At 43.7% G+C, this 27536-nt stretch overlaps 1 protein-coding gene across 1 annotated transcript in view; it reads left to right on the top strand.

The window, feature by feature from the left end:
* Positions 1-7065: 7065 nt before the first annotated feature.
* Positions 7066-27536, top strand: part of DCAF5 (DDB1 and CUL4 associated factor 5) — a 56237-nt gene continuing 35766 nt past the window's right edge. Inside the window, exons 1-5 of the mRNA XM_048484596.1 lie at positions 7066-7587; positions 17983-18126; positions 19414-19450; positions 20276-20415; positions 23868-23997. Of these exons, the coding sequence (XP_048340553.1) occupies positions 7374-7587; positions 17983-18126; positions 19414-19450; positions 20276-20415; positions 23868-23997 (665 nt within the window). The 5' untranslated portion in view covers positions 7066-7373. The remainder of the gene's footprint in view (positions 7588-17982; positions 18127-19413; positions 19451-20275; positions 20416-23867; positions 23998-27536) is intronic.

The raw sequence follows: 27536 nt of genomic DNA, 5'->3' as shown, positions 1-27536 counted from the left end.
ATTGCTTGTCATTGCCTTTTTATAAATTGTTCTAGTTCATTTATTTTGTTCTGTTACTTGTACCTAATTTAAATGCATCATATACACATGTATATACACATCATAAATCATATGTATTTAGCACTGATAAAATATTTAATGAGCAGTTTGAAATGGGGCCTACGTGCCCCATCTGGCCTGGGTGTATTATCAGCTTTGTACGGGCCTGGTGAAATAATTCGTGTAATAGGTTCTTCATATTCCCAGCTTTCATTTTATCAAAAAGTCTCTAGCCTTTTTCACTGCAGAGATAAACTTTTCCCCTTACATCCCCTTACATGGAGCTGGATTGTTTTTTTAAATGAAAGCTATGAATTCAGAGAACTTCCTACATGTATTGTTATGTTACATTGTTATGATAGTCAATGTCTGGTTTAAAACAAAGAAAGACTTGGGGGCTTGGCTGCCATGTGGGCAGGACCAGGAAAATCCTAATCCCACACACACATACACAACACCTGACAACCATCCAGGCTTTGCTGCAATCTTTCTCAAAACTTCACAATAAAGCTGGTTTGGGAAAGATCAGAGAAAAGCCAGGGAAATCCCATGATGCTGTGAGAAAGCAGGGAAAAAACCCTACTACCCAAAGCATAGATTCGAGAACAAATAATATGCAAGGAAACAGCCTAACCCAGCCACCACTCTGTGATGGAGTATTATTGTGAATTTGATTTATAATCTTTACCATGGTTATTTGGAAACAAATTAAAGCTATAACAAGGAGATTTACTTCCATGCAAATGTGTTTACATGTTGCAGTACAAGATTTTAAGCCACTTGTGCAGAATTTTACAAAGAAATCGAGATAATCTCATAATGAATCATGACAAGACAGATTCTACAGTATTGTCTAGCAATTGCCATTTTAAGAAAGTGGAAGAATTAATATGTGATGGACATGTAAATAGGCAAAATTGTTTTGGGATATGATTTTAAAAGAAATGAAAAAGATTATGATGAAACAAAAGATTAGATTATGCTAAAGGTAGACCCAGAGAAACAGGATGCAGACAGTTAATGATGGGGCATTTTGACCCAAGTAATTGACACACACCCAGGAAAAGCCAGCAGCAGATGATAGAATTTATGTTAAATAATTTCCTCCTAGTTTGAGGAAAATCACAAAGGAATAGTTTAAATCATCCAGATTTACTAAAAGTATCTCCCAAAGCAGTAGTTTCAGAATAACCCATTAACAGCCAGATACAGGGTGGAGGTGAATATGCATAAGAGCCAGCAGGCAAACATCTGCATTATCACCAGGGCAACTATCCAGACCTGACCTGTTTCCTGACCAAAGATAAGACTCAGATGTCTCAGAAGAAGAAGCTTAACGGATCTTAATGGCCTTTGATGGATCTTGATGGACACGTATTTTATTGTATGACTCAATCTATGTTGTAACCTCTAAAAATTATTATAAGAACTCAGTATTTTTCTATGTTCATTGCGTCTTGCCAGGCTTGGCCTTGCGCCTTGTCTGGTGCCTTGTGCTTGCATGCCAGTGTACCACCATGTCTGCTGCTTCCTTCTCTCCAGAGGCATTCCTCCCATTGGGCAAAGTGGGCAGTTGCCCAGGGCGCCCCCTTGTGGCAGGCACAAAAAATGCAGGTTTGTGGGTTTTGTATTTTCAGTGTTTTTTCCCGTTTTTGGTCTGGAGTCCCAAAGTTATTTATTTATTTATTTATTTATTTATTTATTAAACTTTTATACCGCCCCATCCTCTAGGGGCTCTGGGCGGTGTACAGCATAAAGTATGAGTATTAAAGAACAAAGTCCTGCTAAAATCCTTTTAAACACATTAGGTAACAAAACATTAATAGTAATCCATAAAATAGCTTAAGAAACTCCATGAAAACAACCAAAAACCATAATTACATAATAAAAGGCGTCCAAGGCCCCAATTTCCGAAAACCTACCCCCATGAGGGGGGGGGGGATGTGGAGGACCCCTCAGTATGTGGGGACCCCGTGCCATGTAACTGCCCTAGAGGGCAGGGCAAGGACGTCAGGGGGCACCATGTCAGCAGCTGGACACTCCAAAGGCCCGGTGGAACAACTTGCACGTCTTACAGGCCCTCTGTGGAGACTCACCCAAGGTCCCACATGGGGGGAGCCCTGGACCCAGCTGGAGGAAGGGTGTTCCACCAGGCGGGGAGCCAGTGCAGTAAAGGTGCCTGGCCAGCGTGGAGAGCTCCAGCCGCATCATAGAGGGCAGGGGCCACCAGTAAAGTTGGCCTCTGCAGAGCGCCCACTTGAGGGGCCGAGTTGGGGCCTCGCCATGGGGTGATGCTTTGGTCCCGAGAAGGAATACGAGGGTCCCAGACATATAGCAAAGCCTTAAAGGTCAAAACCCACACCTTGAAGATGATTGAATTCAACCGGGAGCCAATGCAGCTAGCCATGCCTTACAGGCTGGATGTGATTCTCTGAAGCACTGCCTCCTGTGAGGCAAGGCGTGCTGCCGCATGTTGGACCAGTTTTAACTTCAGAATCAAACGCAAGAGGAAGGCCGTACAGCCCGAGTTACAATAGTCCAGCCACTGGAGGTGGCCGTTGCATGGATCCCACCCAGTGGCCAGATCCGCCTGCGGGAGAGGAAGGAAGGGAGCCAACGCCGAGACCGCCTGGCGAAGATGGAAAAATCTTTCACGGCCCGGGGTTGTATGGGCCACCTGGGTCTCCATTAGAGAGAGAGGCGAATCCAGGTGGACCCCCAGACTGCCGGAACAGAGGGTGGCGCCAATGAGACCTCCCCTCCCACACCGGCGGCTGGGAAATCACTAACCTCACCCCTGCGGTCCCTGGCCAGAGGGATCTCCGTCTTGATGGATTCAGTTGCCAACCTGCTCACACCTGCAACCAACCAGCTACATGCTCCAAACAATGCTGGAGAGCCGCAGGCGGCGGCAGCTCCCCCCTCCATCAACAGAATGAGCTGAGTGGTCATCCAGCATATTGATGACAGATCAGCCCAAAGCTCCGCACCAACTGGAGCAAGAGTGATTGCATATATAGATGTTAAAATAATAGCCCGGGGATCGCAGCGCTCCCTGCGGTACTCCGCACTAGGCGGAGCACCTCCGGGAGAGGCTTCATCCCCGCACCACACTTGCTGACTCCGGTCCCGGGCAACTTGGGCAATCCCACTGAAGGACAGAATTGCCCCGATACCCCGGAAGCGGCCGAGGCGGTCGCAGGTCAAAAGGTCATGATCGACCATATCAAACGCTGCGGTAAGATCCTAACAAAACCAACCCAGCGCCCGATCCATGCCCCAGTCGAGTTGCATACGGAGCGTGTCTGTGATGGCGACAAAGGCGGTCTCCGTCCCATGCCCAGCCGCGAGCCGGACTGGAAGGGTCGAGAAAGCCCGATCGTCATCCAGGAAACCCTGAAGCTGCTCCAACACCACTCTCTCAATTACGCCTTCCCCAGAAGCCTTGAAAGATTGAGGCGGAGGCGGTATTGGCCAGATCACCTGGATCTAACAATGAGTCTTTTTCAAGGTGGAAGCGGACCACTGCCTCCCCTTCCAACCCATCCGGAAAAGACCCCTTGCTCAAGGGAGCCATTGATGATGTTCAACAGATGGGAATTACCGTAGCTCCAGCCCGGCAAGCTTTATATAAGCCAGGAGGGACGCACGGATCCAGAGGACAGGTAGTAGGTCTAACAGCGGCCAAAGGCCCTGTCAGCAGCTGACCCGGAGAGCAGGGAGAACTAAGGCCAGACTTGGGTGGCGACGGCAAGGGAGCCTCCAGTTCACTAATTGTAGATAACGTCGCGTGGTGAAGGTCCCAGTGAAGCAACGTGACTTTATCTGCAAAAAAGCTCGCGGTACTCGCAGCTAATATGTCGATGATTTTATAGACCCTTCCGATAAGGAGGTCAAAGGCCGAATTATCACGAAATAATTGCTTAGCGGGCGAGGAGCTGGCAGACGCCTTGAGGAGGAGAAGAAAGCCCTCTTACGCCTCGCCGTTGCCATCTCATGGAGCCTTCATAAACGTCGTATAAGATGTTAAGCGCGATACATGAGATTTCCGCCACTTTCGCTCTAATTAAGATCTGGCATCCGTTTCATATGGCGCAGCTCCTCGGTATACCAAGGAGCCTGCCGAAACGGGGGCGAAGAGGACGCCGGGGAGCAACAATCTCGATGGCATCGGAGAGCCGGGAGTTCCAGTCCTCCACCTGCTCATCGAGTGTGCCGATGGACTCCCAAAGGGAGTGCCCCCATCCCCCATTGTTTCCCATGGGGGCTAATAGGAAATGGGGGCTACACTTTTGAGGGTCCATAACTTTGGACCCCCTGAACCAAACTTCACCAAACCTGGGTGGTATCATCAGTAGGGTCTCATGAAGATACTCTGAAATTTTTGTGCTGCTATCTTAATAACTGCACCCCTGACAGCAGGCACCCTCTAAATTTCTCCAGATTCTCCTTCTAAATCCACCCCCTTCCTGCCAATGCTTGTTTTCTTTCTTTCTTTTATTCTCTCAATGCCTAATGAAGGTTATTATTATCATTATTATTATTATTAAATCCACCCCCTTCGACATGGATTTAAAGGGAGAATCTGAGGTCCCCAGTTTTAACATTGAAAGGGATGCTGTTTCAGGGTGGAGGAAAATCCACCCCAAAATAGCATCACTTTCAATGTTGTTTAAACTGGGGATCCCAGATTCTCCCTTTAAGGTGGGTTTAAAAGGAGAAGCTGGGCTCCCTAGTTTAAACATCATTGAAGATGCTGTTTGGGGGTGGATTCCAGCATCACTTGTTTGTTTGTTTGTTTGTTTGTTTGTTTGTTTGTTTGTTTGTTTATTTTATTTGTTCCACTTTTATACCGCCCTACCCCAAGGGGCTCAGGGAGCCCAGATACTCCTTTTAAATCCACCTTAAAGGGAGAATCTGGGATCCCCAGTTTAAATAACATTGAAAGTGATACTGTTTCCCCTAATTGGGGGGACTGGATACAACACCATAAATGTTTTCATAGCAATAATAAAACATTTTGAAAGCATTTTGAAAATGTTTTCAAAAAATATTTCTGCTGTGTGGCATGGCCCTTGCTGTGTTCAGATTTGTGAGTTGGGTCATGTACTATAATGTGATAGTGACTTTGAAATGACCTGGTGGAAAAAATCATTGTTTGGTCACGGTGGGGGAGGGTGGCCGCCCATGGGGGGGGGGCATCAAACTCAGGTTTTGCCCAGGGCTGCAGTTTCCTTAGGTATGCCACTGCTTCTCTCCCTACTGAACAAAACTCTGTTCGACTGCATTAAAATTTTATTTTATTCACAATTTAAATTTTGTGGCTTCAATTTTATTGCTGCCCACGCTGCGGTAACAATGGCAAGGCTGACATGTTTTTAAGAGACAAGAATATGGACAATTTCCTTAAAGACTGGAAATATTTTGCGACTACTTATTGAAAACATATACAAATAAAGAAATAACAGCAGAATTTGAGATGGATATCACATTCAGATTCATGTTCGGATCCATAGTGAGGTGGCTGGAAGTCACCATATATATGTATAAGGATGCGTGTGTTTTTTTCTTTTTGTTTTATTATTATTACTGGGTGGGGAGAGAGACCAGATTTGGACTTTTTCTTTTTCTGTATATGTTGTCTATATGCGTAAAATAAATAAAACTTTCAAAAGCAAAAGAAAGTGGAAGAATTCCAAGTAGAAACTTCCTGTTTATGAAGACAGTGACATACCATTCACATTAGTTCTACTGTCAAACTTGTCACCAACTTGTGTTGTTTCCAGCTAAATTCTTCAGGGTCTGTTTCCTATGGAACTCCTTTTCAACAAATTTGACACCTTAAAATCATTTTTTAGAACTTGTTTGATGAAACAGCTGGTTTTGAGAAAGCCTCCCCCTCCCCGCAGCCAGCCAGCCAGCCAGCCAGCCCGCCCCTCCTTTTCTTTAGTGATCCAAAACACCCTAGGGCAGTGTTGGCGAACCTATGGCACGGGTGCCAGAGGTGGCACTCAGAGCCCTCTCTGTGGGCACGCACAGAGTTCATCATGTGTGTGGGGGGGGGAATCGCCCCACACAAACACACACATCTAGGTTGGCCTGGGCCACTGGGCTTGTTTATTAGCATTAAACCTAAGACCTAGTTTTGGGGAAGCAGTATAGGTAACCCTGTTAAAGCTGTTAAACCCCACTGATTTTCATGCAAAGAACTAAAGCGCGATCCTTTACCTGGGAGGAAGCTTGGTTGCTGGCAGTGGGGCTTGCTTCTGCGTAAACCCTCCTAGGGTCATGATTCACCCGTTGGAAGAGTTGCATAGTTGCTTCAAAGCAAAGCAACTACCACCAAGCTTACTCCTGAGTAACGCACGCCTCAGAGCTAACCGTTTTTTAAAAACTAAAACCTCAGCATTCAGGTTAAATTGCCCTGTTGGCACTTTGCGATAAATAAGTGGGTTTTGGGTTGCAGTTTGGGCACTCGGTCTCAAAAAGGTTCGCCATCACTGCCCTAGGGTTTCCATTTCACTCATAAGGAACGCCGCGCAAAACGCCAACAACTATCTCAAGAGACTGATTAGAAACCAGGAGATTGGGAAGCGCCCAGTATTCAATCTAAATATGGCTACAAAGCGTTCAGTTGACACGCAAGAAGACAAATTGCCTAGAAAATACTTTGGTGCCAATTGGGGCCTTGTCAGTTCAAAACAGCCCCAACTTCAGCAAGACACCTGAACTAGGTGTGTCTTAGTTCACCACAAAGTGTTTCTATCAATTATTCCGAAGATCGTTAGTGTGATCGCCAGTGCCACCGCCTCCGCTTTTCCTTCACCTTCGGGCTCCACCCCAAAGAGATCCAGTGCTTCTTCCGCTGCTGCAAGCCCTTAAAATAAAAGTGGATCCGATGGCACTTTGATCCCTAGCGGGAGAGGGACGGACTTCCGCAGATTTTTTTTTTCCTGGTGCGGGAGGGCAAGACGACTGCAATAAGTTCAGGCCCCATTTCAGACGGGCAAGTTATATAAAAGAGCCCGGCCGAAGCCTCTCCAGCCTCCGCCACCGCGATCCACGACCAGTGGCGAGGCGGCCGCCGGCACAAAGCGAAGAGGCTGCAGCTGTGGATCAGCTGCTGCTGCTGCTGCTGCCGCCGCTGCCGCTACGAGGCGGGGGAGGAGTTTAAAGGGGATCAGGAAGCGGCGGAGTGCCCGACCGACACCTCTTCCCTGCTATGGCTGGCTGGAGACAAAAATCATCATAACCATAACCAGGGGAGGGGGAGGCGGGGAGAAGGCCGAGGGAGGAAGCGGGCGAGCGGGGGGAGCAGCGACAGCGGCCGCGGCATGAGCAGGCGAGCTGGCCCGAGGGGCGACATGAGGTCAGTCGTGGGTTTCTTGTCCCAGCGGGGCTTGCACGGAGACCCGCTGCTCACCCAGGATTTCCAGAGGAGGCGCCTGCGGGGCTGCAGAAACCTCTACAAGAAGGACCTCCTGGGCCACTTCGGCTGTGTCAATGCCATTGAGTTCTCCAACAATGGAGGCCAGTGGCTGGTCTCAGGTAAAGCAACCCCCTTCCCCTCTTTTTTTCCGCCTCCTCTCCGTTTCCTACTCCACATCCCAGACACACACACACACACACACACACACACACCGTCTTTTATTTCAGCGATCCCGAATGGGCAGGGAATCGTAGCGGCGTTAAGAAGGCGTCTTCGCACACAACACTCCTGATGTTTCCCAAATAGAGATCTAAAATGGTTGACAGGTTTGGGGGGTGTTTTGTCCCCACCCCCGAGCCCGTTTCCTTTGCCATCTTCGTTAGGGGAGTGGAAGTCCTGACATCCTCGTCAGGAAAACACTGATTACTCCTTAGGGCTTAGTTATCTTTTTTTTTAAAAAAAAAATAACTGCAATATTCCTCTTGTATTTGAAAGCTGGGAACAAAATAGATAAGATTTGTCGACATCCCAGTGACGGGCGAGATTCGGTGTTCACGGAATGGAAATCTGGGTAGATGTTGAGTGTGGGATTGTAGGGCTTGGGGTATTTATTTGTACCCCTTATGGGGGTGGGAATGGAAGAGAGCTGAATGATTGGGGGTGGGGGAGAGAAAGAGCATTTGGACATATTTTTTAATGGTTTAGGTGGGCTCAAGCTTATTCTGCTTCGCTTCTGCTTGGGGAGGTGACCCCCCTCCCCGGTGTTAATGGCCCCCGGAGGGGGTGCAGTCTTGTGGGGAGGGGGGCTGCTGTCAGGTGTCACGGAGGCTCGGAGTTGGCGGCGGCGGCGGCTGTAAACCTGGTGTGGAGAGAGAAGGAGGAGCCCTTCGGGCGCCCCCTCCGCTGTCGCTAATGCCTGCAGGGGCTGGGGGGACAGGTCCCTGCCTCCCCTGTGCTGCTTTAGGCGCCGCTCTTCCCTCCGAGGGGAAAGGCAAACTCCAGGCCGGCGCTTGAATGGCGCTGCAGGCCTCGCTGTTCTTGGGCTCCTCATAGCGACAGGACGGGGAATCGATGGCCTATTCCGGCCAGCGGGTGGAGGAGGGCAGCGCGGCGGGCGCAGCTCGCTGGACCCGTTCTAGTGTGTGTGTTGGGGGAGGGGGCTCGGGGGGGGGGGCTTCTCTTGCACGTCGTCCTGCCTTGGCAGGTGGCAGGTAGCAAACACCCTCTCCCCGCCGCAGCCCGCGCCCAATAACTCAGGGGTGAGACTGCGACCTGGCCACATACAGAGGTGCGCGGCCTCTGCCATGCGATTCTTAATCCGGACTAACTACCTCAGTCTGGTTCTAGTCTATTAGTGTTGGAGCTTCCGCTTCACGCAACTGTGTAGTGGCTGGGTGGACAATAAATTGCGCTGTCCTATCCAGTCGAGTCGCCAGTGTACGAAGCTTGCTGAAGCCTGTTGTGCAGTTGGGCTGTCCTGTGTGGGGCATCTCTGGTTGCCCCTTTTCACATGGCAGGCGCCCCGGTTGCACCTTGTAAAGAGTTTTGGCATTTGGGGTGCCCCGATTATTCAAAAGAATCAAGGAGGACGCTTGGAGGCAGTATACAAATGAGAGAAGAACTACCAGTATGGATCTTAAACTTTGTAATAACACTGTCTGTTAAACTAAGTCGATGGTAGAAAACGATATTATCTGCTGCATCACATTACTTTTCTTGAGGTGCAGGAAGGAGGTGATCTCCCCCACCAGAGCAGCATTTTTACTATCACTATGCGCTATGGTTGCCTACTCTGGGTTCTGAAATATCTGGAGAGCGGAGGATGAGTTTAGGAAGGTGGACTTTAGTGAGAGTCAAGACCTTAGTAGGCTGTAAAACCACGTCGTCCACTTTTCAAAGCCACCATTTTCTTCGGGGAAGTGGAATGTATGTTTTAAATAAACTATTTATGCAATCTTGAAATAAGTTGTAATTTCAGGGGATCTCCAGCCTCCAACTGGAGGATGGCAACCATATTATACAGGCAGTAGTCATGTGCCAGTTAATTTTAAAGGAATTTAAAGTTTTGAGGGGGGGTTTTAAACTCTTGATAACCCCAGTTCAATCTTTTGTTATTCTGGATTTCAGTGGTTTTGGTTAAATGTATTCATGTATTATAAAAGAGACAGTTGAGGGTGCTACCTTGAAATCCTGAAGGAGTTTCTCTTTGGTTATAATTTGTCACACAATAAACAGTAGCTGCTATTTGTTGGGCTTTAATATTTCATGCTTCATAAAATCTTAGAATATTTCCTATTAAATTAACATATTGATGCCAGAATACTTTCCAAAATAAACAAGTTCAAGAGCCATCGCCATTGCTCGAGATCCCAGTTAGGAGAGCCATTGAGACAGATTTCGTTTCAACTGCTTCAGCTTCAACCATAGTAATTTTCCCTAGCAAATGTAGTATATAGAGAGAAGTGCTTGCATTTCTATACAGCCCTTCAGAGCCCTGTTCTGCCTCATGATTAACTGGAAAGGAAACTCTAAACAACTTTAGATCCTAGATTAGTGAATTAATCCTTTTTTGTATACAGTAAGGGTAGAGAAAAAGAATATGCAGTAATCTTTATAGGGAATTATTGGCTCACTCACCTTCTCTTAGAAGAACAAGAGTTGGTTTTTATACCCCAATTTTCTCCACCTTAAGGAATCTCAAAATGGCTTACAATCACAAATCTCTTCCTCTTCCACAACTGGCATCTTATGAGATAGGTGAGGCTAAGAGAGTTCTGAGAGAATTGTGACTGGCCCAAGCTCACCCATTAGGCTTCATGGAGAGGAGTGGAGAATCAAACTTGGCTCTCCAGATAACAATCCACCACTCTTAACCAATACATCAAGTTGATTTAAAGTAGATAAGCCTCTGCATAGTACATACCCATTATGTGAACAGGGGAGGACTGTTAGCCCAGGTTGCAAATTTAGACATTTGATGTTAACTCCAGATGAAGTTATACATACAGTTGCAGAGATATCCTGACAGGATTGAAAGAAGAACCACTGCAAAGGTACAAGGGAAAGGCTTTATTTTGATATCACTTTTCATATCACATTCATTTATTAGTGTTGTTGGGGCCTCAAAAGCTAAAGTGGGCCTGATGCAGAGTCTAGCAGTGAAAGGAGTAAGTAAATTGGAGGATTATTGTTTACTTATGGCAGGGTACTGTGTGAGTCTGGCCCTGGATAATTCCTTCTCCAGAATTTTATTGTTTAATTTGTAGAGGGGATAAGGAACTGCAAAACTCTGAAGAGATCCCATAACAGAGTTTATACCAGTAACATGCGAAAAAATTATGACAAAGCATTGTTAAAGAGATCCAATGCTTCTTTAATGTCAGCTTTCAAAACTGAAACACACCCCAAAATATTTTTCACTTCTTGCCATTACTGCTGTTTGCAACAATCAGCCATCATCTAGAGCTATAAACATGTATTTTAAAAGGGTAAGGAAGAGGTACTTTGATTTTAGCATAGTTGCACACTGGTATTGCTCTCATTTTTGGTCCTAAATAAATAAATAGTGAAAGTATCATTCAGTGTTGGCATCATTCAAATATAATGGTGATTTGCCACTGCATAAATGTGCTTGCAGGATCCTTGGACTCTCACACAACTAAATATTTTCTTTTATATCCAAACTATTGGGAGATTTGTTGCTGTTGTTTGTTGTTTGGTTTGTTCGTGCTTTCCTTTAAACCAGGATTATAAAACATAATTTGCAGTTGTGGTTTTCAGGGAAAGTGCCAACTGTTGTTTCTTGTGTGGATATAAGGGTGAAGTGATTTGATCTGAAAATATTTAATTGGTTCACCACTGAAAGTCCCCAAAGCTCTGGTTCACATAGCAGCAAACTGCCAGTTCCTGTTTTATCTGAAACATGCTTTTAATAGTATAGTAGCCAGTGGAGTCATGAGTGCTCCATAGGGAATGACTGGCTTCAATTTGGATTTTGCCTTCTAAAAATTGGGGTGAGAGTACCAATGGCTTATTTAGAGAGACAAATACAATAGAGTACAGTGCTCCTAGATAACTGTCCAAGAAAGCAAAAGAGAAAATGTTGACACTACTTCTTTCATTATTGTGGTATTATAATTTGCATCTGCTTCCAGTAGCTTTGACCTATATGTTCTATCTGTCCTTCTTTGCTTTAAAGCTTCTCTTAGTTTTGCCCCACATGACTTACCTGTCACCTCTGCATCTCAGCTCATATCATGGGCAGTACCTATAAGTACCTGTAAGCCCGCTGTTGTCTCAAACATGTTCACTGAGTGCTGCTCATTTATGCTCAGAATTACCTGTCTGACTGAAATCCTTCCTTAAAGCCCATTGAATCCATTGTCCTAAACTGAGCTAATGTTTAAGTATGTGTAACTGCCTGTGTTCACTATCCCTTCCTAGTTACCTTTGCTGCTCCCACCTGTCATTTCTCTGTTGCCTCTGATGTAGTCTCTGTTGTTCAAATGTCAATCAGAGCAGCCCCCTTCCTTGTAGCTTAGCTCAGAAGTTGTTTAGCTTTTTGCTAATAAAGTTGTAAGCTCCCAGTGTTGTATTAAAGTGTTCCTTTAGAAGCTGAAATGGGAATTATTGTCTTAAAATAGGGTAATAAATAGTAACCCTCAAACTTGGAGACAATGCCCATCTTCCATTCTATAAAATACATTAAAATTAACTGAAAATTATTCTTAAATTCACAGCAGATTTTATTCTTTTGATTGGCTAGTGAAAGCAGTGGAAAAAAATCAGACCCTACTTTCACTCCCCCTTCTCCCATCCTTGCATGTTGCTTTCTAATAAGCGGTAATGGATGCATGCCGATAGTATAACTGAGTGTGGTACAGAAGAAAGGCTTTTGCTTCTAACTAATCCTTTCCGAAGACAAAAATCCTTGGTGTAAACATGGGGGAGGGGCGTGGAGAGAGAACCTTCAAGAGATTCTGCCTGGTAGGAGGTGTTTCCAAGCTTTCCTCTGCTACTAAGAAATATGGGACCTTAGAGAACTGAGATTCTTCAGAAGCCAAATATGGGTTGCCCTAGCTGTGGAAAAACAAACTTTGACCTGTGATTAAAGTAGTTGCTTTAGGTGACTGTAACTACAAAAAGGGAGCATGTCATAAATTTGCACTGATTTTGCTACCGATAGCTGCCAATTGATCATTTTTAGCTTAATTCTCCTTTTTCTTCTTCTTTTTTTGCTATTGGAATTTCTTCTAGGACTCTTCACCACAGTCTCTAGCCGAACTCTGTGAAGCAAAGACGTTGCAAATAGTTTGAAAGGCTATCGGTTGTCATATGGCTTTCTTTAAACAGTTCCTATCCTAGTGCCTTATGGGTTCATTTGAGCAGTAAGAGAAATAAAACCATTCATACTCTTGGAAGTAAGGAGGACTTATATAGAGTAAACTAATCAGGCTTTTCTTGATGACAATAAACCCTTTATGGCATGAAGAAGACTTTGCTGGAATGAAACTGTAAAATGAGACTGCATATTAAAGGTGGTATAGTATCAGTCTCTGCCATGTCCACTGTACATGACAGTGTTGTTCAGGCTGAGAACCTTATGGTTGCTACATGATTTTAAGACTGAATGGTAGTGAACCCCAGCCAAGCTGTTGGTAGAAGATAGATGCAGAAAATGGGAGGGGAGTGAAGGCAGGGCAGCTCAAGAATAATTACCATATGCGTATTTATGACATGTGAAATAGCCTTGCCCAAGTGAACCTTTAAGGAATTTGTGTTTAAAACTTTAACATAAGATTTGGTTTTCAATCAGGCTAATATTATTGGCATATTTTGCAAAAAAAAATTGGAGTGAAGAACATTTCCCTAGTGTGGTTGACTGAAAACCTGTGGAATTATGTCTCTGGGTGCCAAGAAGTGAATTGCAGGCCAGAGTACCAGTTTAATATGTTGCTTTGCTGAGGCACAGGAAAATTGTATTGCTGGAATGTTGTTCAGAAAGTGACAAAGTGTGACATATTTGAGGTCTTTCCTTGACAGATAACAGTCTTGCTTCTTCAGGCTGGTAGTTGTTGACGCAGAACTTCATTTAGTCTATTCATAGAGAACATATTGAATGGATGGATAAAATAATACCAATTTTTTAAGAACGTAAGAGCCCTGCTGCATCAGACCGGTGGTCCATCTAATCCAGCATTTTATTTTATTCAGAGGTCCAGACATTTCTTACTAGACCTGCTTATGATTACAGACCAGTGGGTAGCTGCTGGGAACCTGCCTGTTTGACATGACATAATTTGTGTGTAGAAGAAGCAGTGGTTCCAAACATGATTTTTAATAGGTCTAGCAATCAACTAAAAATAAAGTTTTAGTACTATCTTCATCTTACTGTAGAAGAATAACACTGGCGAGATTGCTTCTAAACTGTCAAATTTTAGGCTGAACCTATGCTTTCTTGAGAGTATTATAATCAAACACTGTTTACGTTACTGCACAGTATTGAAGTGCATCAGATCTATGCATGCTATAGATTTTGAACAAGTCTAACTTCTTGAGCAGCTCAGTTAACTTATAATATGCTAAGGCCTATTTATTTCAAGGATGTAAAAATATCAGTTCTTCAAAAAAAAGAGAAGTGCTGAAAATTAGTTTACATTATGCTAATGAGTATGCTCCCCTGAAAATCAACCACCACAGAGTCTGAGGCATATCTGCTTTGACCTTAATATACTGAGGAAAAGAAAAAGTGATTTCTTCAGTGTTATCTTGATACTATTTAAATAATTTTTTACAAACCTTTTTTTCAGTATTTAAGGATCATCATGTTAGGGAAATGTTATAGTTTGTGTCTTGTATAGCCTCTAAACAGAGGGTGGTAATGCTCCCTTTTCCTGTTTTCCATTAAACTTAAGTAGGGCAGTTCAACAATGACTTACTATTTTTTTAGCAAGTAATGGAACAGTTTCACAGAGTGATACTACTACAGTAACTTAAAAAGTTTTGGATACCTTCACTGGGAAACAGCATTTACCTAGAGCAGCTTTGTACTATGCACCTGGAGAGAAGTCTTTTGTTGTCCTGATGTTTCATAGGTTTTCTTATTATTTTTAACCACTTCCTTTTCTGACATGGGGTGATTATCAGTGCTCTCCACTGGTTCACACAGCAGCACCAGAAAGATGTTTGCAGATGGAAAATACTAATCTGTTTAAAAAGAGAAGAACTTTCCACACCATGGACCTGGCTTGCAAAGCATATGTGTGGGGAAATGTTGATTCTTCTACTTTTCGCTCAGTTGCCAGGGGAGTTCTGATCAAAAAGAGACCAATTATTAGATGGCCCTGGCAATAGGGATGGGATCTCACGGAAGGGAAGCATTCTGATATTTTTGTGAAACATTTAGGACTGGATTTTGCAGTGGCAAAGTTAGCAGTGCATGTGTCCAAATGATATCTTGCTGATTAGGCCTGGTATATGCTGAGTATAAGGAGAATTCAGCCCTTTATTGCACTGAAGAAGAGTTACAGAATTGAGGGCACTTAAGAATCATCTTGCTGGGTCCAAGGATTGTTGTATTGAATACTGCTTCCTTGTGGAAAGGTAGTGATGGAGTTTTGTCCAAGTCCATGTTACTTGGCTCTGAAGGTATTATTTGCTATTCTGTTGCTAATCTGTCCTGTTTGGACAGATCCTTTTCTGCCTGCGGTTCTAGTTGAATGTTTGTCTGCAAGCTTTACTAGGCATGAAAGTGAAATGTTTAAATGAATTGTGGGTTTAAATTTTTAATACCTGGTCAGTTGTACACACTGATCTGGAAATCTCACTCTTGAAAAACTTGTAGAAGTTCATGGAAAACCTATTGGATGGATGAATGAAAAATCCCATACTTTTAAGAACATAAGAGCCCTCAGCGAACAAGTGCAGATGCACTGAAAGGACTGCAATAGAGCTTTTCACCTTTTTGTGGATTGTTTCTTCATATATTTCAGTGTATGAAGATGAAAGCAGGCTTAGCCGTGGTCGTGGGTTTCACCATTTTGATGGTTTTCAGATCTCTTTGAGTTGTGCTGCTCACAGGCACGGCCTTGGCTTGCTTGCTTGCTTGTGCTGATGCTTCAAGCAGGGTCAACATTTAAATATTTGCGTGCTTGAAACACTTACTGGATGTTTCATACCATACTGTTGTATGCTCATATCTGAAGTGTCAAATGTAGATATTTTGTAAAGGACGTTAGTTTTAAGCTCAGTAGCAAAAAAATTAAAGGTATTTCTTGAACTTCTTTAAAAATACTATCTTGGGGTCTAGTGAAAGGATTTTGTTCTTCATATGTGTGGCAGGATTGCTTCTACTTTTAACCCTGTTCCTTCACCATAAAAACAAAAACGTTTTATAAAGTAGCTGGAACTTTTTTTTAATGGGCAGACCCATCCAGAGACCTCAGTGGTTTGAGTCAGTGCTGCTGTGGCATTGCCCTACCGTCTCCAGAGGGCTTTTCAGCAGTGCAGGGAGGCAAAATGCAGAACAAAACCTCCCTTGTTACCATAAAGCCTTAAATTGGGCTCAATGGACTTATGCCATTACCTAAAAGAATGGTCGAAGTCCAAGCCCCAGACCACCAACTATCCAGTGGCAAAGCCAGGGTAGGAGCAAACTACTTTGACTCCACCCCAGCTATGCCTCTGGAATGCCCCCAACTATGCCAGCAGGGGCACAGGAGTGCTGAGCACCACATCCAGGTACCTCGATGGCCTGAAGTGGCTGCCCGCTGGCAGATTTGCCCTTCTGCTGGGATAAGGGTCCCGGGGAAGGTGAACCCAGCAGTGTAGGCATGCACCTCCTCCCAACAGCAATTTGGCCCTCCCCACTTTGGATGGGGCTGTCATAGGAGAATGTATGAGAAATGTGTGTAACTGTGTTCATCTTCATCTTTCTAAGTAGTATACTAAAGACTTTGCCATGGATCTTATACTATGTGAACAGCTCTGCACTGCATAATAAGCAACTCTGTCACTCCCCACTCCCCCTCCTATCACAATCTTCCATGCTCTCCCAAATTGTCATCCATTGATCCCCATAATTTATTTTCTTTGTTTTATTTATGTAATTCATAGTCTGCATTTCTTACTGGAACTCAAGGCAGAATACACAGAGTGAGTCAATACAATCTACAGGATGGGACATACAGTAAACAATGAAATTGGTTTTGGATTGTGGAATGAATCTAAAAAACAGAATTGACGAAAAGTGTAGGTGTTAACATGAGATCTACAATGGTGCAAGGTTACATAACAGGGTTGTATTTGCAGCAAAAAGCTCAGTCGTACATAGACCACAGTCCTTAATAATTTGTACAAGTCACTTTTTGAATCATTGTGTACAGTGTTGTCCTACCATCCTCATAGAAAATCCCTCTTGAATAATTCAGTTTTGTGCAGTTTGCAGAAAGCCGTGAGAATGGGACCCTTTTCACACTTCTCTGGTAGACCATTCCATAAGGTGAGGCCACAATAGAGAAGATGCATGTACAGGCAGTGGTTGATTTTGCTCATTTGCAGTACAGGCAGTTGTTGATTTTGCTCACCTGCAGAAAACCTGCTGTCATGGTAGAACATAGAGGGAGAGATGGCCTTGCTGATATGAGGGTCCACTGCCTTGAAGAGCTTTGTATGTGATAGCCAGTACCTCAAACAGAGCCTGCTAACTGATGGACAGCCAGTCGAGTGACTGCAGAATGGGAGTAATATACACAGTCCATCTAGCTCATGATAGTGTCTGAGTTGCTCAATTATGCACCAGCTGGAGCTTCTAAACTGATTTTGAGAGACCAATTCACAGCATATGGTGTTTGGTGGAAGGCTTTAAAATAGCCTTACCCTTCTTCCTCAAGCTGAAAGGGAGATTAAAATCTTGGTCGTTATGCTAAAAATCTTCACATGTAGTATTCTTTTCTAGAAAGAGGCATTTTCCTGTCAGGCAATGGTGAAGAGATCAGACTTAAAACTTTGGTTTTCTCATACCTAGCAGCAGAAGCATAGCTGGGCAGGAGTGCACCTGGGGCGCACTCAATTTTTCCGCCCCGCTGTGGCCCCGCAGGGCCCCTCACTTACCTTTTTTGCTGTTTTCTGCCAGCTGAAAATTGGCCAGGCTGATGGGGTGGGGCAAATGGGGCAGAATCAGGGGGTGATTTTCATGCCCCCCCCAGGTGCACGCCCTATGCAATGCGTGCCCCCCACCCAGTGGTGGGATTCAGTAGGTTCGCACCACTTTTGCAGAACCGGTTGTTAAAATGGTGCTTGTAAACAACCAGTTGTTAAATTATTTGAAGCCCACCACTGGAACCGGTTGTTAAATTATTTGAATCCCATCACTGCCCCTATCCCCTTGTAGCTCCACCACTGCCTAGCAGCAGTATCATTTTTGTTTTTTTCTCCAGTTGTATTTTCAACAGATGTTCTAATGATACTGAAAGTATTTCTTAATTATCTTATGTGTCTCATGTTCTTTCATGCAGGTGGAGATGATCGGAGAGTTCTGCTTTGGCATATGGAACGTGCAATCACCTCCAGAGTAAAGCCAGTTCAGCTGAAAGGAGAACATCATTCTAACATCTTCTGTCTAGCTTTCAATAGTGGCAACACCAGGGTGTTCTCTGGAGGTAAGGAGGGAAAGCTTGAGAAGGAGTTCTAAAATAAATGATGGGTCCAAGTTTTTTGCATGCTATTTATTTTTTTAGTAGTCATCAAGTGAGAAACTAATCCTACGATCTTCTTGGGAAAGAGCCTTATTTTCTGGGTGTTGTATTCCGGATCAGAGAACATTTGATTTTTCCTTGCAAACAGCCTGTCACAAGTTGTTGTTTGCCTGTGGAAGTCATAAAGAACTTACTGGGCATTATGTGAAACCTGACCAGTGATGAGAAACTCTCCTCTCCCTCACATCAACTCTCCAAATAGAAGAAGAAAAATACTGGCATGGGTTCATGAATCCCTTTTAAATAGGTTCTATTTTGGAGGAGGCTGGATTCTTTTTCTACGTAGAGTTGTAAAGCAGAAGGGTTTCACAGCCATATTTCAAAGATGGAGAACAGTAACAATCCTGCCTCAGCAACCTCCCTGCTTTTGTATTTTTTTATTTTTTGCATGTTTGATGCTTGGAAGGTTGTGCACTTTTTTAAAGCTGGGGAGTGTATTCCACGTTGAGAATGAATGTGGAAACAATGTAAATATAAATATGTTAAATGGTGTTTTGTTTTTCTTTTTTAAAAAAGGACCAAGTAACGTGAATATTATTGCTGTTATTTCCCTTACAGCTGTGCCAATTAAATAAGTGGTGGTCTAAAGAGGCTTGGGGAAATATTGCAGCAAGGTCAAAAGGCAGCTGGAGCATTCTTTGGCTGATCAGTGATGTTTGGGGGAGGGAATCTCTCAGGGATTTTTCTGGCTGCCAGTTCAAAGTTTGAAGCCAGAACTTGTTATGAGATGCAATGCATTGAATTCTCAAGTATGTGTTTGCTTCCAGTGTATAAAATGGTGGTATTTACAAAGCAGGTAGAAGGCAAGGGGGCAGAGGGTGCTTAAGTTTTGCAACTTTGTGAGTGGGATTCTTTTCTTGAACCCATGCTAGACAAAATGGCCAGAATTGGTGAGGAAGAGACAGGCAGGAAGGGCTCGTGGAGGAAAAGTGATGATCAGAGGAATGATTATGCTTTCCCCACAGCTTCTCCTATGTGAATATCTGTCCTCTCCCATGGAAGTTTTTTGTATGTCTGAGGCAAGCAAGACATTGGGAATCCAGTGTCTGCCATGGCACATTTAGTTCTGCTTTGGCAGGGAACTGTTTCCTCTCCTTGGTTTTTCTCTCTGAAATAATCTGTACAACTGCTCTCCTACTTCCTAATAAACTTTTCATCGACACCATAGCGTTAAGCTCTTTTTCGTTATAGGTAATGATGAACAGGTTCTGCTCCATGATGTTGAAAGGTAAATATATGCTTGTTGTTGGTTTTTAATGTGTGAGCAATCTGCACTGGGGAAAATCTGATTCCAGCAGTGGTACTCTAGAAGAAGAAATGCACAGATAATCTTGAGCTTTAATGTGTAGAGAACCTTGGCTAACATAATAGTAACTTTGATTACCACCATTTGCTATGCCTTCTGTTTTTGTGCTCACTGCTTCCCTTTCCTATTTTTTCACCCTCCCCCTACCATTTTATATGATACTTGGTTAGGTATTATTATGGATAATATCCATCAAAGTAGTTTGACATGTATAATTAAATCTTCTGGATCCAAAGACCATGATCCAAAAATCTCCCATATGCGCATCCTCACGTTTGTGGTCTTTTTCTCTTCTTCCCTGTGAACAAACGAGGATATCCTCTTCCTGTCCTAAAGGCAGTTTCATGTAACTACTGTTAAAAGTTGCCCTTAGGTTAGAAAGCAGGCTATGTCTTTTGAGATGAGGTGGAGAAATGTTGCCTTGAGGGAGATCCTTTGTGCACTTAACTGCTACTTTATGATTCTTTAATTCAGGGCTAAAGTTTGTAATATACTGAATGGCTAAATCTCTCATGCAAGATTCAGTTGAGATAAAGTTTCCAACAAAGGCACTTGGAGAGAGGGAGCTGATACATTTGTATTGATATTGCTTACTAAATTAACCCCCAAGTTCCATGTATTCTTATAGAAAGTAGAAGATAATGAGAGATTTAAATATTTTCAAGTAAAGGCCTTTTGTGATGCTTGACAGCTCCTCCCTCCTAACTGAATGGAGAAATGAAGAAATAATGTCTGTATTTGTTTCAGTGGTGAAACTTTGGATGTGTTTGCCCATGAAGATGCAGTCTATGGCCTGTCTGTGAGTCCAGTGAATGATAATGTTTTTGCAAGCTCATCAGATGATGGAAGGGTTCTCATCTGGGATATCCGGGAGTCTTCCAATGGAGGTAAGGGCCATGGATGCAAGAGTGTAATGCAGCTAAGCAATTGATACTGTGTTATGATACAAATGTTCTCTTTTTATGTTGACGTCCTGTTTGACTTTGAGGAAACGTCCTGTTTTGATTTTGAGGAAACAGATTCTTCTACCCCAGTGGTGGCGAACCTATGGCATGGGTGCCAAAGGTGGCACTCAGAGCCCTCTCTGTGGGCACACACAAACAGAGTGCCCCCCCCCCCCCAATCTAGGCTGGCCTGGTCCGTTAGGCTCAATTATTAACATTATACCTAATACCTAGTTTTGGGGAAGCAGTGTTGGTAACCCTGTTAAGTGCTGTTAAACCCCACTGATTTTCATGCAAAGAACTAAAATGTGATCCTTTACCTGGGAGTAAGCTCGGTTTCTGGCAATGGGGCTTGCTTCTGAGTAAACCCTCCTAGGGTTGTGATTCACCCATTGGAAGAGTTGCACGGTTGCTTCAAAGCAAAGCCACCGACTACCACAAAGCTTACTCCTGAGTAACGCACACCTCAGAGCCAACCATTTTTTCTAAACTAAAACCTCAGTATTCAGGTTAAATTGCCTTGTTGGCACTTTGTGATAAATAAGTGGGTTTGGGGTTACAATTTGGGCACTCGGTCTCGAAAAGGTTCACCATCACTGTTCTACCCCATCTCCAGCCACCCCCACACACCCTTAGCTTGTTTCCTTTGATATTGAACCTCATGTTTGAATGCTTAACAGCAAGACTGCAAAATGAGACCATACACACAAGAGAGGGCTTATGCCTACCCAGGGATATAGAACAAAATTATATGGGATTGGCCCAAGCTAGTGTTTTGTTGATTCCTGTGGTTTTATCATAGAGCTTTAACCAATTCCTGGAGAGATGTGGTGTCATTTCCAGGTTTTCTTGGAATTGACTAAAAGAATTTGTATGTGGTCAAGGAGATGAGTTCCAACTCCTTAAAGGGATTTGGACAGCAAAATAGCCAACAAGGCAATTTATGTGTAATTCTTCAGAGAAACATGAATATGGGCCTACCTTGATCAATATCCAGAATCAACAATGCTGGTAGGATAGTACCAAGAACCCTAGGAAACCTGAAAGTGAGTGCGTAAGTTCTGCCAGAAAATTTGGGCTGCAGTTTAATCTCCTTTGGCCTGTTAACAAATCAGCTGTTTTGGTTACTATAGTTAATGAAAAGTGTCCTAAAAGGTGAAAAAGCACCTACTTTATTAAAGTGAATTTAATGCCACAGTAATTTGGGTGGCATAATCTAGTTTAAATTGGATGGACTGTCAAGCACTTGTAACTTCCTTGAGAAAATACTTTGTAAACTTACAGTATGCAAGTGAGCAGGCTTTAAGGATTTTACATACAGTGGCTTGTCAAACTTTTATGTAAGGATACAAATCTGCAGCAGGAATTTTGCTACTCTTAGTTACAATTTGCGTCAGACCTTGAAAGGAGTTTTATTTCTGTTAGTGAATGTCTTCTCATGAAGATATAGTAGACTTCTGCACAAAGAAATGTGGCAGTGTGCTGTAGTGGTTAGACTATAACCTAGAAGACTGAGGTTCAAATTCCCACTTGCTGTGTGACATTAAGCCAGTAACATACACTCAATCTAACCACCTCACAGGGTTGTTGTGAGGATAAAATGGAGGAGCCAAGAATTACATAAACTACTTTAGGTACTTATTGGGAAGAAAGGCTGGATATAAATGAAGCAGAGAAAAACTTTCTTTGTTTCAAATTAAATGTTTTCTACATAGGGATAGGATTGTGTAGTTTCCCTGTTGTGGCTGCCAATACAGTGCAGCATCAATGACACTTCCACATGTCAGTTTTTCTCATAATTTCCCTCTCCTAGTCATCCAACAATGGCCAATGCCATAGGTCCCATGCCACAAGGATTTTTCAGTTTTTTAAAAACAGTAGTTTAATATTGCTACATCACTATAATATTATAACCGTCAATCCATCAGGTTTTCTGAATTCTCAGCTTTCATTTAAAATAGAAGGTAAATGAACTTCTAACTTCTTTATTGGGCCCTTTCCGCACGGGCCAAAGGGCGCCCCTGCACCGGCAGGAATTCTGTCGGTAGAGGGGTGGGGGCCGACCGATACATGAGGGAGGCGTGCAAGCGGCCCCGCAGAGGAGAGCAGGCCTTGGCAGGAGAGGCGGCTCCACTGCGCGAGCCGCCTCTTCCCCATCCTCTCTCCCACTCACACGCCTGTCGCCTTACGATCCTTACCGCTGCTGGCCTCCACAAGACCCTTGCGCTGCCCTCCGACCTCCAGGGATCAGAGGACAGTGAGGGAGGGTCTTAGGAGGCCAGCAGGGCGACGAAGGCAACGATGTGAGTGGGAGAGGGAAGGGAAAACTTTAGCGATGTTCAGCTGATTGCCCGTTACGCCTGACACCGCCCTGGGGGAGGGGGAGGGGAGCCAGGTCGGCGCTGCTGCGTTTTCGCAGCACCGCCTGTGCGAACGGCTCCCTGGGGACGGCATTTTTGCCGTTCCCAGGGCGCCGTAAATAGCCCGTGCAGAAAGGGCCTTTGAGAGATATGCCTTTCCTTTTATATCTTCACAATAGGAGCTAACCACTTTTTAAAATGAAACCTGAGAGTTCAGAAGACCTTGTACACACATTGCTATATTGTTGTAATGATATTCAGTTGTTGAGTTAAAACATTTGTGTGTGTGTGTGTGTGTGTGTGTTTGGAAGAAATGATTGCTGAGGGGACAAGGGCATTGGGAATATCTGCCATGCAGGCAGGACAAGAAAAATCTAAACTTTCCCACCTACCCAGTCACCATTCAGGCCTTGCTGTGAACTTTCTTAAAACTTTGGAGGAAAAGAAGTTTAAGAAGGATTTGAGAAAAGCCACAGAAGCTCCAGGAGGTGAACTAATACACCATGATGTTGTGGGGAAACTGGAAAAAATCAGTTTCCCAGCATCAGTAAGCCCGGAGCAAATAACCTGTGTGGAAACAGCTTTAAAGGGTAATGGCTCATTGGCTGCTGTCAAAGCTTTGGTGTGAAATCTTGCATAAGGCAGAGTATTGTGCCATCTTCAAAAGGTTGACCTCCATGCCAGCATTTCCCTACCACCACCTTTTTAACCCTCTAACAGGGCTTGTTTAAAAACGACTCAGCTGTAAGCTCTCAGTGGTTGTGGGGAAGGAGCAAAACTTTTATCAGGTCAGCAAAGGGAGTAGGAAGGGGCTATCACCAGCAAGTGATGTAGAAGTGCCATCCATGCCATCCTTTCTCACTTGCTGCTTTCATAGTGGGGGAGGCTTTTCCTGACCCTGAGTGGCACCAGCCCTGCTTCATACTAATAGTGTTTGCTACTTCATATCTCTCTTAAGAAAAGTAAAGCTAGAGGTCCAAATATTGCACAATAGAAACTGCGTTGCTTTCTTATCTAATCTGCATTTTTCAACAGATCCCTTCTGTTTGGCAAATTATCCATCAGCCTTTCATAGTGTGATGTTCAATCCAGTAGAGCCAAGATTACTAGCCACTGCCAACTCTAAAGAAGGTGTAGGACTCTGGGATATTCGAAAGCCTCAAAGGTAGGGGATCATAGTCTTGTTTACACATGTATTCTATTAATGAAGCAGTGGAGAGAAATGACTAATCAACGCTTGTAGCAATGTTCAGCATTTAATGTCCTGCAATACTTTCACTTGCTAGTGTATGAGATTTGTGCATTATATAAAATCAAATAGAACATTTCCACAAAAGCATTTTGGTAACACCTGCAATTTCATAAGGCTTGCTGTCTCAAAAACAATGTTTAGGGCGAGTTTTTATTTTATTGAGGTAGTCATTTTGGATTTGTTGTAAATTTACCTAAAAAGCTGGGCAAAGATCTGTCATTTTGCTGTGGAAATGATTGTGAGCCTTCTCTTGATATTTATTTATAAATGTTATTGAAATTCTATCCTGCTCTTTTGCAGCTGAAGTCGGGCTCAGAGAGGCTAACAATTCTAGAGTTATACAATAATTTTGTTAAATATCAAAACATACTTAACACAGTCACAATTAAAAACCTAATCTTAACAGATGGCACCAACCTTAGAGGGGTCCAGCAGGGGAAGCCAATTGATGTACAACCATCCCAGTCCTCAACCATGGGTCTGGTGGGACATCTCCATCTTACAGGCGCTGCAGAATTGAATGAAGTTCCACAGGGTCTGAACTGCATTTGACAGAGAGTTCTATCAGGCCAGGGAGTTCCGCCAGTCCAAGAATCCCGGCTCTGGTCCAGGACAGCCAGATACTTTTTGGGCCAGGGATCCCCAGCAGGTTGGTTCCAGTTGAGTGCAACACTCTTTAGGGTGTATGTTGGGAGAGGCAGTTCTGCAGATGTGATGCTCCCAGACCATTTAGAGGTCAATACCAGAACCTTGAACAGTCTGGAGACAGTGCACGTGGCAGAGCACGGCTTGTCTGTTTGCTCTCTAGGAGGTCCCCATAAGGATCTGCACCACTGCCTTCTGGACTAGGTGTAATTTCTGGAGTAACTTCAAGGGTAGCCCTTCTTAAAGTGAGTTACAGTAGTCCAGCCTAGAGGTGACCGTTGCAAGGATCACTGTGGCTAGATCAGGGCAGGACAGTAGCACATCAATTGCCTGGCCTGGTTACGGTAAAATGCTGTTCTGGCAGTATCGCTGACCTGGACCTCCAAAGAAAAGGAGTTGTCCAGGATTATTCCCAGTCTCTTGACAGAGGCAGCTGATAAGAGTTGAATCCTGTCAAGCATCAGGAGTCAAAGCCCCTGCTCTGAGTGATTTAAACCAAACTGTTATGAGACTCCTGTGCCACTAGATGGTGATAAAAATATTACACTGTGTCCAATACTTTTCATCTAAGTCGTGGACAGCCCCAGGCCAGCCTCAGCTCATCAAATTTTAGAAGCCAAGCAGGGTCAGTCCTGGTCAGTATTTGGATGGGAGACCACTAAGGTATTTAATGAAGCCTATAGAATTGTTCTCTGTCAATGTACTTACTGATAAATGCTATAATTCCTTATAAAATTCTGCAGTGCCTGTAAGCATTAACTAGTAGAATATTAACATATTAATTTAATTTCTCTAATTCTAATCCCTATTAGTATTAATTTAATTGAACTGATTCAGCAACATACAAAAACTACAATTCCTACTTCTCATCAAAGTGTAATTTGCTTTGATTGTCTATTTCTGCCCTGGTTCCAGCATGATGGAACTCTCTGCCAGCTGATACCAGAGCCCTGCACAATCTTAACCAGCTGCACAGGGCTTGTAAAACAGAGATGTTCCGCTGGTCCTTTGTTCTGACCTGGTGTTCATCTTACATACATGATTTTAGTCCTAGGTTTACATCCCTTCTAGGTTTTAATGGCTGTGGTTTGCTTTTTAATGGCTTGCTTTATTACGATATCTGTAAACTGGCCAGAGCGTATGTCTGAAGAGATAGCATATACATTTTCTAAATAGACATTCAGGCTGTCTTCAATAATGATTATATAGAGCTGTATTGTTATATAGATCTGTATTGCTAGGAAGGTACCTAGTAATCTATAAATTCAGTTGTTTAGGTCATATAAATAAATAGGAATGTGCAGTTGTTAAAACCTGCTTTATGGCTGTTGGCATAATAGTGTGATTGGCATTCTGTGAAAGTGACAGACGTTGTCTGTGCAGAGGGCTTGCCCATTAATCAATCTGTGTAACACTAATGCAGGTTCTGATGGATATTACTTGGATTTTTAAGCAAATGCCCCTGATATTGCAATATGAGAAAAGGGGAATAGTGAGGTTGCCAGCTGAGCAGAGAAGAATTCGCTTGGCTGCTCTAGTGCTTCTAACAATTTCATCTGCAAGCATTGGCAGCTGAAGTTTTTATGGCTTGGCAATTAGCAGATGGTGATGCCTCTGTCAAATCTAGTTGAATGCCCATTGGGCAAAGTGGTGGGTGCCCCCTTGTGGTGGGTGCCAAAAATGCAGGGTTTGGGTTTTTTTGGTATTTTAAGAGTTTTTCCATTTTTGGCCTGCAGGGGGTGCAGTTTTTTGGCTAGTAGCACCACACTTTCAGTGATGTTTCGGGAGACTCCCCTGATGCTATCATCCAGGTTTGGTGAGGTTTGGTTCAGGGAGTCCAAAGTTATGGACTCCCAAAGGGGGTGCCCCATCCGACATTGTTTCCAATGGGAGCTAATAGGAGATTGGGGCTATGCATTTGAGGGTCGATAACTTTGGACCTCCTGAACCAAAATTCACCAAACCTGGGAGGTATCTTCAGGAGAGTCTCTTACTGATACCACCCAGGTTTTGTGAAGTTCGGTCCAGGGGGTCCAAAGCTATGGACTCCCAAAGGGGGTGCCCCATCCCCCATTGTTTCCAATCGGAGCTAGTAGAAGATGGGGGCTACACCTGTGAGGGTCCACGACTTTGAATACCCTGAACCAAACTTCACCAAACATGGGTGGTATCATTAGGAGAGTCTCCCAAAAATACCCTGAAAGTTTGGTGCTTCTAACTTAACAATTGCACCCCTGACAGCAGGCACTCCCCAAATTTCCCCAGATTTTCCTTTTAAATCCCCCCCTTTGGCATGGATTTAAAGGGAGAATCTGAGGTCCCCAGTTTAAACCTTGAAAGTGATGCTGTTTCAGGGTGGGGGAGAATCAACCCCAAAATAGCATCACTTTCAATGTTGTTTAAACTGGGAACCCCAGATTCTCCATTTAAGGTGGATTTAAAAGGAGATTCTGGGCTCCCTAGTTTAAACACCATTGAAAATGATGCTGTTTGGGGGTGGATTCCAGTATCACTTGTTTAAACTAGGGAGCCCAGATTCTCCTTTTAAATCCACCTTAAAGGGAGAATCTGGGGTTCCCAGTTTAAACAACATTGAAAGTGATGCTGTTTCCCCTGATTGGGGGAACTGGATACAATACCATAAAATGTTTTCATAGCAGTAATAAACCATTTTGAAAGCATTTTGAAAATGTTTTCAAAAAAATTATTTCTGCTGTGGCCTATTGCTGTGTTCAGATTTGTGAATTGGGGCATGTTCTATAATGTGATGGTGACTTTGAAACGACCTGATGTAAAAAATCATTGCT

This window comes from Sphaerodactylus townsendi, linkage group LG02 (genome assembly GCF_021028975.2).
Source record: "Sphaerodactylus townsendi isolate TG3544 linkage group LG02, MPM_Stown_v2.3, whole genome shotgun sequence".
Lineage (NCBI taxonomy): Eukaryota > Metazoa > Chordata > Lepidosauria > Squamata > Sphaerodactylidae > Sphaerodactylus > Sphaerodactylus townsendi.
This window is presented reverse-complemented; position numbering and strand designations above follow the sequence as displayed.